General features: G+C 37.8%; 1 protein-coding gene across 3 annotated transcripts in view; it reads left to right on the top strand.

The window, feature by feature from the left end:
- The window catches only part of WAC (WW domain containing adaptor with coiled-coil), a 122678-nt gene that overhangs the window by 11861 nt on the left and 99286 nt on the right, over nucleotides 1-11531 (top strand). For 2 of the 3 annotated variants that reach the window (XM_019508231.1, XM_019508230.1), the window contains exons 2-3: nucleotides 1051-1246; nucleotides 2061-2129. In XM_019508231.1, the coding sequence (XP_019363776.1) occupies nucleotides 1108-1246; nucleotides 2061-2129 (208 nt within the window). In that variant the 5' untranslated portion in view covers nucleotides 1051-1107. The remainder of the gene's footprint in view (nucleotides 1-1050; nucleotides 1247-2060; nucleotides 2130-11531) is intronic. The other variant, XM_019508232.1, reaches the window with a different exon arrangement.

Below are 11531 nucleotides of genomic sequence, written 5' to 3'. Positions count from 1 at the left end.
TGGTGAGGGGCAAGGGCGGGCGCGGCCTAGCAGGGCCCGGGCGGCCTTGGGCCTGGGAGCCGGGCGGGGCGGGGCCGGGCAGGAGAGCCGCTGGGGTCTCTTGGAGTCGAAACAAATGGGAAAGTGGCTTCCCTGCCAGCAACGGAGCAACTTGAAAGCTGGGGCACTTCACTTCATACCCGGGGAGGAGCACCCCTCCCTTCTCCCCTTCCTGTGGGTAGGGAGGCAGCCCCATGGCGCCTGTACTGTGGGGCTCCTCCAAGGGTGCTGGGTGCTTATGGCTCTGGGCATTTGATTAGCTGGGAAAAGAAATCTGACAGTTGAAGGCAGCTGGAAGGGGCAGTCCCCATGCACACAAACACTCCCCAGGCAGTTAAGTGCCTTGCTAAAGCAAGTAGGTGGAAGAGGGGCTGGACAGGGGCACTTCCAGCAGGTCAATATTTCCAAGTGGGTGCTGGCCAGCTAAAGCACTGTCTGTCCCTCCACTGTGCTTCCCCCTGTTAAGTTGGTTTTACAGCTTCAGGAGATTCTTACCCTTAAAAGTTCATTGGGGAAGCGCAAAGTGTGGATTAGGGTAAAAGCTTTCAAATCAAGCTTGCAGTGCATGTGTGCACTGGTTTGTGCAGAAGTTACATATGATAAATAGTATATATTGCATTACTTGATACTGAAGTAGGCAAAGAAAGAAGCTGGGTGTTTGCTAAATGTATCTGGGTCACAAAATGAAGAAGTTTGAGGAATGGCTACTTTGCTTTTAGAGGATATTAAAAATAATGTTCACATGTGACACCTCTGCCCATTTTGATATCATAAGACCTAAATCCGGCTCTCATAACTTATTACGAGTAACTGTTGCAACTAGAAAGCCAAAGACTGGGTGTCCTGCTGAAATTGGTTTTCAGCAGGAGCTCTAATCACATTTATAATCTTGAGTCGTACTAGATTGAAATTAAAAGTGTTCTGTATTTAAAATGCATGTTTTCGTGGGAAGTGGTAGTAACTACTATAAAAATGAAACCCAGTTTTAAAGCGCATTCTCATCTCTTGCAGACTCTTAAATATTCATCAAAGAGTCACCCCAGTGGTGGTGATCACCGTCATGACAAGATGCGAGACACCACAGATCCTTCACCACCAAACAAAATGTTGCGGCGATCTGATAGCCCTGAAAACAAATATGGTGACAACACAGGGCACAGTAAAGCAAAAAGTGTGCATGCTCACAGAGTTAGAGAGAGGGATGGTGGTGAGTTGCTTTTAATTGACTTATTTAAGCAGCATTAATCTGATGTAAACTAGGTAACAACAGCTACTACTGGGCAAACAGAACTTCATCTTGAATGACATGTCTAGATATGGTGGTCAACTGATTGATCCCCCAGCGATTAGTTTCACTGAACATAATTGTGAAGTATTTTGTGCCTCCAACAAGTAGTACCTTTCGAGAAGGCCACAGGAGAATAAATATATGCAATTTTAGGTTGGTGATTCAAATTAATTTCTGTGATTCAAATTAATTTCTAAAGTCACTTGTAATATTAGCAAGTGATAACATTCCATTTTAGGTTTCTTCATCATAGAGATTTGTACTTGTTGCTTCAAAGGTTGAAAACTATGATTGTTCTGTGGCTTGTTAAGTAACACTAGTCTGCCTGCTTATTATGATGATTAATTCAATTAATTGTTCAGTTAAGCACTTAACAGGCTGAACAAAATAGATAATTTAAAATGCAGAGAAGCTTCAGAACTTTTAGTTGCTGTAAGGAAGACTAGTGAGTAGGGGATAGTATACAAAGGTATTCCTGATTTGATTCCTGCTTTGGGGGGAACTCATAAAATTTTCTGGCTTTAATTCTCTAAATATTTTAATAGACTTCTATTCAATCTCTTGCCTTCCATTTTTTCTACCTCCAGTATCTTGCTTTACTTTTCTAATAAGCAAAATTGTAAACATTTTACTGTTTACTTTTGTGGGGGCTAGGGGGAGAGTTTACCTCAGACACCAGTTAAACCTAAGCCAGTTCTTGGGTTTTCAGTGCTGCTTTTCATTCTTTATTGAGTTACCCTGAAAAGTCTTCAGGAGGAGGAGCCAAAGAGATCTTTAAAACAACATGTCATCCCTGCTATAGGTAAAGTTGACAAACAAGTGATGTAAGGATACTCATTTTATTACTTTTGGTTGTGAATGCTTGTTACAATAGTTAGTTAACATTAAGGTGAAATGCCAGGTATCTTTTAAGTTATCTTGAAGGGAACTCCTGGTCTCCACTGCAAGCATACTTATAGTATATGAGTACATGTATGTTCCATATTTATTTTCTTTGGTTGAATCTACAAATGAAACTGTTTAAGGTATTGATATGCATGCATAAGAAACTGCTAATTTGTAAGAAAATTTTTGCAGGATAACTTATAGTTTCTAGGGTCAGAAGGGACCTGAGCAGATCATCCAGTCCGACCCCCTGCCACGGCAGGAAGAGCACTGGGGTCAACGACCCCAGTAAGGTGGTCATCCAACCTCCTCTTAAAAACCCTCAGGGTGGGAGCCTGCACCACCTCACTTGGAAGCTGGTTCCAGACCCTAGCTGCCCTGACCGTGAAGTAGCGCCTCCTGATGTCCAACTTAAACCTTCTCTCCGCCAGCTTCTGACCATTGTTCCTGGTTGCTCCTTGTGGCGCTTGGGGGAACAGGGACTCCCCTGGCGCCTGCTGACTTCCCCCCCCCCAACCAGTTTATAACAGGCCACATGATACCCCCCCCGCCTTCTCTTTTGAAGGCTGAACAGGTTCAGGTCCCGCAACCTTTCCTCATAGGACCTACCCTGCTGTCCCTTGATCATACGATCAACTTAAATATTGATCCTTTATTGTTTTTCTAAATGTGAGATTACATTTAGAAAATTCCAAATTCAGGTGTGTGCCATTCTGTAGGATGCTATTCAAGAAACTGGGTTTAATTCCTGGTTTTACTTATTTGCTCCCTTAGGTCCTGACCCTGCAAGCTCTTATACTTTGTTTAACTTCTCTACCACAAATAGTTTCTATTCCAGTGGGACTACCAACAGTTAAGTACCTGTGAAAATGCATGAGAGATGAAGGCCCATGGGGAAGCAACAGTATTTCTGACTGTTGACACTCTCATACTAAAGAAGGAAAGTGAAGTTCTTGCTTAGTCCACCTGTACTGAATGGTTAGTGATACAGGCCCTAAGCATACAAATGTGAAGCAGCTGAAGGAGGAGATAAAATGGAAATGCTGGAATCTGAAGGGGATAGAAGATTGCTACTCATTTTGTTCCTTATCCCCTAAGCCATTTATGGAGTGGAGGATTTAGTTCAGTATATTTTCAATATATAACATGGTGTGGCAAGTTATTCTAAGTGGTTAGGTCAGCAAACATGAGCATTCCAAAATATGGCAATTTTGTAAAATGACACAACAAAAATAAGCAAGGTGATTTATGTTTTTAGTTTGAGTTTTGATTTAGTTCAGAAAACTTTTCAGTCAATAAGCATGACTAAAATTGCTTAAACTTATTATATCATAAGCGTAGTAAACCATAGCGGAGCCGCTCTATGCAGTATAACATCAAAATAAACTTGTGCTTTGTGATCATGTACAGATTTTAGCTGCATACATTCTTACTTTTTGCCACCATTATAGATTATTGCATTCTCTTGTTCAGTAAATATGTCAATTAATACATATTGGTGTTAATGTCAAGACACATGAAATGCTGGTATTATCGGTATGGTTATGCTTGTGATACTTGGTAAACACAGCAGATTGAGTCTAGCGTGGGTCTGGTTGCCCTAATGTTTTATTTATATGAATATAAATATATATTCAGTGGGACTACTTACAGTAGTAAAGTTAACTACACGTGAAAATATATTAGGAGATAAGCACCTTGTGGGTGGGAAAGAACACATGTATAGTTCTACTGTGCCATTAATTCTGCTAGTACAAATGTAAAGTTACTTTTGTACTTTCCATATACTTCCTATTCCTGAGTTAAATTTTACCCAGAACACATTTGCTTAAATGCATAGTTCCTTTCAAATCAAAAAACATCTTTTGAAGAAGATTATTAAATAAGTGCTTTAAAAAACTCTGAAGGCTATTATATGAGATAATGGGAAAAAGAAATTATAGTACTAGTTCTTATGTGTTTATGTATTTTTCTTATTTTGGGCTTGATTGGAACTACTTTGGGGGATAATGACATGCAAATACATTTTTTGAATTTAAAAAAGAAATAATGGAAAATATCTCCATTGGTCTTTCTGTGGAAACGTGCAGTCTTAAAATTAATTTAAAGTATATACTGACCTGATCCTAAGTGATGTAGGTCCTGATGTTTGGGATTTACTCATTCATTTGGTCCAGTATTTTATGGTAAAGAAATATTCACCAAACTTCATTTAGAACTTGTTCACTCGCAGTCTGTTTGTGTTGCTGCAATACTTTTGGTATACAATCTCACTATAGTTAAAAAGCGTGTAATTTTCAACTGTGGATGTAGGTATACCAGTACAAAGGTGACTTTAATAACAATAAAGTAATAGCCTATCCTAATTCAATATTTGTCCTGCTATAGCTGCATTCACAGTAGAAGGTTGCAGCACTTTTTTAACTATAGTAGTTAATTGAAATAAGTATAATGATACAAATGGATGGTGTGGTTAAGCTATATGTATAAAGCAAGTATATGTTTATATTAGATTGAACGTTCAATTTCTTTGACCACCATGGAATAAACTTTTGACAGTTTTTCTCTTCTAATCTCTGAAATGTCTACACAAAATAGCGGGCTTCAGTCATACAGCATAAAAAGATTTAGGTCATTCCTGTTGGTAGTGGAAGTCATATGGGTGAATGTACAAACAGTAGTTAAAAGTTTGGATGTTTGGGGTGTTGCAAAATAAAAACAAGGATTCAGAGTTAAAAGAGAGAAATTACCAGATTTTATTCATAGCTCCATACACAAAAATAATGTCCCCCTCTGAGCCTTGAAGCACTGTTTGTTACCTAAGTCTTTCAAAACCTACCATGCTGTCTTTAAATGTAACTATTATTTGTTGACTAGTATTATGCAGTGAGATGTAGAATATTTATAAAGAGAAGTTAAAGGGATTACAGATCACTGCAAGAAAACTTTGTGAAATAGGGGGTGAACAGTGAGTAGCTGCAGCTAGCATTGTTGCTAGTGAAGAGAAAAACATGAGAGGCCTGGTAGGTGAGGAAAAGAAACAATTTTGACTTTGAGGGAATCACTGGAGGAATTCAAAGTAAGGATGTCTAGGAGTGGTTGAGCTGAGAGGCAAAGATGAAGATCCTGGTACTGGTTTTTCTTTTCCACCAGGACTGGAGAAGGTGGTATAGGTATTAAGAAGCCAAACAGGAGGAAGTAATGAAGCTAAATGAGAATTTTAGCTGTGGAGATGGAAAGAAAATATTTGTTTTTAAATAATGGGGAAAGGTGTTGCAAGATTTTAATGCAACCTGTAGGTGAAGAAAGAAATTGTAAGAAATCGCTTCCTTGTTGTTCTGAGTGGCAGAGGTTGGTGGTATTTTCAACAGTAATAAGAAATACAGGGGAAGCAGAATTCTGGATGGTGGAGAGGAGTTGAGTTTAGGCCGTATACTCAAAGCCTAGTTTAAAACACATTAATTGATACAGAATAATTTCAAGCATTTTTGTATGCCAGGTTTTAGGAAGATCTGTGAAAAATCAGTTTTCTGTCATGACCTAAAAAGGTGCATAAAGGGAATAAAAAGAACTATTAGTGTATATAGTGTGAACCTTTTCACTAAACCATGTGCTGTGCATACAGTTCATCCTCAGCCAATTTAACTGAACTGGAATGAAAATAGTGTAGTGACTTTTGAAGCTAATAATTTGAAGGCAAAGGACACTGCTGATCAAAAGTGCAAAATGATATTTCATTTGAAAAAAAAAAAATCAAATCTATCCCAACTAAAACCCTATTAAATTGAGTCCATTGTACGTATGGAAGAATTCTAAGGCCCAACATCTCATGACTCATCAGTGATGGACCGGAATATTTTTTGCCAGGAGTTTCTAGTGGGTATTATGGAGCTGTAGTAAACCATTGTTATCACACAGTGCTGGTTTTCCTTGTTTCTATCCATCCCAACAGGAGTCCAGCATCTTCACTGGAAGAGAGGCCCTGGTTGTCTGTTGAAACAGCATGAAATAAAAAGGTATTATACTTGTCTCTTCATGGGACAAGGAGAGGAAACGGACCTTTGGTGAAGTTGGAGTTGGAGTGGTTATCTGCTAGCACAGAAAAAGGGACAGAGGATTTGAGTAAGTGGTAGACAGTAATAGGTGGCTTTGTGAAGTGCAGGGGAGATGAAGCCAAGGTGCAGGTGGAAGAATAGAAACCTGACAGTAACCAATCAAATAGAGGGCTGAGAACACAGGCTGTATACATGCATCCCAGTAATTTGGGAAAACTCCCTAGCTTGTTCTCCTGGTGGAAAAACTTACCGAGAGACCAGATGTACAGACATTTGCTCTCTTGGGAATGTTTGGAACCTGTTTTATTCCCAGATTATTTTTCTCCTGGAGCGGTCATTTTACTCTGGGAGAAAAATCCCAAATATCTGTACATGTGTGGCTGCTTCTGGGAGATCAGCTACTCTGAGGAGAAATTGAATGCATTTAGAAAGCCACAGAAAACCGTAGACAGTGGTCAGTATGTTTAAAATATTAAGGGCAATTAATACTGAAATCCACCCCCACCCCTTTCCCACCACCACCAGAAGAAGTTTCCTCATGATATTCAGAAATTAGGGATGGAGAACAAAGAGTATAATCACAAATTAGAGTATTGGTGGTCTGTTTAGTCTTTGAAAGTTGTTGTTTTTCTCAGCATCCAAATGGTAAAAAGCAGTAATTTCTAACTCCAGCAGCTCTAAAGATACCTGTTTCCCCAAATATTTTGGAAGATAGTTTCACAGAGTTTTTTCAGTGAATACAATTGTATACAGGGTGTGAATTTACAGAGTCATTTATTCTGGACCAGTAAATGGAGAAACTTGTTTCTTTGCTTTTCAGATGTTGAAGGGAAACATTCATTTCCTTATCAGATTTATTTTCCAGTACTAAGGGACACCCTTAGCTTGGGGGACAGGAGGAAGGAGATGTAACAGATTCTTGTTACAGTTAATACTGATGATTTTGCATAGAGGAAATTTCTTTTACCTTATTTTGTACATTTGATGGTGCCTCCTGTTGTCAGTTATACTGGAGATCTCCATTATTATTCATTTTTCCCTTCTCTGGTGGTCTTTAATAGGAGAAAAAACAGAAAAGTATTATTATAAAATAAAGGATAAAATTCATAACATTGTTATGCCTTTTTTATGCTTATTAATTTTCAGGTTAGCTTTTGTCTTTTGAACAGCAGTTACAAAGTTTTGATTTAAAAAAAGCAAGGGCTTGAGTAGGCTGTATTTCTTTTAGGGCTGTACTTTTTCAGATTTTCTTTTTATAATGTCATATCTAAATACAATCATTTTATGTGCTGAAATTTCTCACAGACTTTTCTTTAAATTCAGTAAACTTAGATGTTCTTTAGAATGTCAGTTTAATGTATTATTTAGGTAATACGTGTGTGTGTGTGTGTGTGTGTGTGTGTGTGTGTGTGTGTGTGTGTGTTTACACTTCGAAAAAGACAAGTAATTGACAGGTTCTTTTTTTAATTCCGTAGAAATTTGTACTTTCTTAGGATAAGTTCCATTCTTGTGTTTGCAAAGTAGAGAAGCTTAGATCTGTGAGCTGCTGCCTGAAACTTTAGCCTTGAACTTGTTTTTGTAGGTGTTGTGAGAATCAAAGACAGGTAGTTGGTTTCCAAGTAGCTCTTCACCGCTAGACCTGTAACTTCAGGAATAAATTACAGATTATGCTTTTTTGTCTACTAATCTTCTGTTCTGCCTGTAAGCCCCTGAACTAAAGTGACTTTGTGGCTCCAGATGGAAAACTGTTTCAGAGCATTCTCAACTGTTTTCAAGAAATAAAAATGTCATAGTTCCAATTTCTACCTGGGCGCTTGCCTTTTTTTTATTTCTTGTATATGCTCTATAGGTTACATATATCCTGTATATGATATGTATTCTTATACATGCTCTCTTGTGTTCTGTCCACTTTAATCATTTACATTTTTGAACTTTAATGATGAATAATTTTTTTAGTTACCCCTGTCAAAACTGTGGAAAGCCAGGAAAAAGGATCTTATCTGTCTGTCTTAGCTTTATTCTTGGCTTAGGGTACTGTTATCAGACTTCATTACAGCGTGATGTTGACCTTTAAGGGCTATGCTTTGGTTCCTTCCGTATGCTGTAGTTTCACTATTGCATAGAGTAAGCTAACATGCCCAGTACATTTTTTTTGTTTTTGTTTTTTGTTCTTTCTATTTCTTTAACTCAACCTTTTTAGATGAATATTGCAAGACACTGCTGGAGAAAAATTCCAGCGTAGTATATTGCTGTAGACATGTTCCTGGCTTTTTCCTACGCTTCTATTAAAATAAGAGCATTTCTGAGGGGAAAAGTTTTTGATTCTGCATGTCATTGCTCAATAGGCTGACGCTTTGAAACTTATACTGAGCTAGTAATAGAAATCAGTTGTTTACAAACTTGCTCTATCTACACCTTATACTTAAATAAACAGATGCGTGTTAAAGAGCCAACTGTGTTTTATTTTTCAGCAAGCAGGATTATCCTGTAATTTTCTTTTATAGTGTCCTTCCGAGAGAGAATTGCAACATTTGAGCATTAGTGCTCAAGCTGTAGCAGAGTAATTCTGGTTCTTGATAAAGGATCTTCCACTAGGAAAAAACAGAAATATGTTCTCGTTGTAGTGAGATTATTTCAAGCTGTTTTTCTTTAAACAAAACCTAAAACAAGTGTGTATAGAGGTTAATGAGAGAGAGTCTTCCAAGAGAGAAACTTTCCTACTTAAAAAAAACAAAACCTAACTTTAGTATTCAAATCACATGATTGTGATTTGTAAGGTAGATTTTGCTGCTTTTTAACTTTTTATGTCTGGTAAAAGCAAGTTAGGTGTTCTTTTTTGGAGGATTTAAACTTCAGAAGTGTTGTTTCCCATTTAATTGAAGAAATTTGTAAAATTAATACCAACTTTGGAAAATGTGCTATGAATTATGCAAGAGTTGGACATTTCTTAAAAATGTTTGGGTTTTACCAAGACGTCCACTTATGGGAGAAGTGATCTGTGAAATGTTTGAGAAGTATAGAAAAAATGGTGCAGTTTTAACCTAAAATGTATACATGTTTGTTCTGGTTGCAAATTCCAGTATAGCTTTTTCCTGTCTGAAGAGGTCTATTTCTGAGTGAGGACACAAAATTGTGTCCAAGAACCTCAGTTTGCACCAACTTTAGCCTACTGTTCTGCCTGTTCACTTCTGCAGAACCTTAGAATACCTTTTCTGCTTAATAGCAAAGTATATGAAGCAGCTTTAGTGAGCATGTGCATTATCTGTCCCTTCATAGTAGTATCGGTATGGTCATGGTGATTGGCAGAACAGCAACTATAAATAAACTCTTGCTGTCTTAAGAAAATTTAACTAAAGGAATTTAACAAGGACTTTATTTATTTACTGTGTACTGAGGGAGCAAGATTCAAGATTTTTAAAGTCCATTTTTGCTGCATGTTTATTGTAATATGTATGGGAAGTACTGTAGCAGGGGTTTTCAACCTTTTTTAATAAGTGTACCCCTGGCAGCCAGATGCCGGGTGGTGGATGGCAGCAGCTACTGCCATGTGCAGGCTCCTCCCTCTTCCCCCATGTGTCTGACCAGCTGGATCATGCCTGTGTGGCTGGCAGAGGGACGCACCTGCCCTGGCCCTGCTTCTGGGAGGAGGCAGTGTGGGGTGGTGGGTTGCAGCGGTCTGTCTGTGCCTGCTCGTATGTACCCCTTAGAGCTTTCCTAAGTACCCTCGGGGGTGTGCGTACCCCTAGTTGACAAACCCTGTGCAATAGCATCTCCATGCCACAATAGCCATAGTAATATTAAATAATTGTATTGCAGGACAGTTAGTTGACATCCATGTTGAAGCTTTGAATTATATTTTATTCATATAAGGTGTAGTTAAAACTTCAGAATATTGGCAAGTTCTAAATGAGGCTGCATAAGTGAGAATGCTGCATTGATTTTTGCTCTTTTCCTGTGAGTAACTGAAACAAGAACTTTCTTTGCTTGCTTTTATGCGTCTTGAAATGGGAACCACAATCAATAGGATAAATGAAATGATAAGTTGCAAAATTTTACTGTAGCTAAGTACTTCAGGATGTCCGATGTTATAACTTGATGCATCTTTGCTTAGTTAATCTTTATAGGCTTAGCTTTTTTCAATAGAATTGAAGTAGAAAAGTATGTAATTTTGCAGGTTGTCCTAAAGCACTAAAGAATGCTGTTAGCTTAGAACTAGTTCATTTACAAACTGCATTTGGTGTTCATTGTTTATTTGTTAAAATAGTACTTTTCTGCTGTAAACAAATAAAATAAAGCACTGGCTAAATGACATATGGAAGCCCTTCTATTTTACCATGATCCTGTATTCATAATGCAGTGCATTTTTAGTGCACTCTTATCAGAAACCAGAGAAACTGATTAGTTGTGTTTTAGCTAAATACTTTAAAGTTACTCTGAAACTGAAGTTCACCTGTTCAGAGTTGTATTTACAGGTACAGGAAACCAATGCTAGAATAATTTTATTTAAATATCTTATTAACTGACGAGATTTGTACCAGGTTTGAAATGCTGATCCATGAAATAACCTGTCTTGAAATTCATTTACCAGTAACAACTGAAAAGCTTCCTTTAATGAGTATATTGGAGGGTGTTAGCCCATCAGTGTCAGTAGAGATTGCTTTATCTTCCTGAATTTGAAATCAATTCCAGTTACTGTGTTGCTACATATAGCTTTTCTGTTAGCATCAGCAGAGTGAAATTCATTATGGGACCGTTTCAGTTTGATTCTTCAGAAAAGTTTGCACAACAATGAAATTGTAAAGAATCGTACATTAAAGGTATGAAAAGCATGAGCTTTTTCATTGGAGTTAGTAATGGGGGGGAACTACCCAAAAACTAGAGGCTGGTAGAGGGACAGTCACAAAAATCCCAACTTTTTGCACTAGTGCATCAGGTAGGAGTGAATGAGAGAACTTTGCTGCTGTGTACATCCTTGGTATCCAGGAGCTCTTGAGAGGGAAAGTACAAGTAGGTTTTTTTTTTGTTTTGTTTGTTTTTGTTCATCCCCTTTCCAATCATTTTAAGAAGTTAAAACTTCAAATTTCTCTTTTAATTGGAGACTGATATTGCCATAGAATTGTATGTTCTGTACCCAGGTAGAAACTCTGCAGCCCACCTAGGTAGGGAGATGGGGCTGGGCTCCTCATCAGATTGTTGTTATCAGACTTGACTGCCCTTCCATCATTGTTTTTTTTTTTTTTTTTTTTTTTTTTTTTTTTTTTTTT

Source organism: Gavialis gangeticus, unplaced genomic scaffold (genome assembly GCF_001723915.1).
Source record: "Gavialis gangeticus isolate Ggan-Ray unplaced genomic scaffold, GavGan_comp1, whole genome shotgun sequence".
Classification (NCBI taxonomy): domain Eukaryota; kingdom Metazoa; phylum Chordata; order Crocodylia; family Gavialidae; genus Gavialis; species Gavialis gangeticus.
The sequence above is the reverse complement of the archived record's forward strand: the minus strand, read 5'-3'. Positions and strand labels throughout refer to the sequence as shown.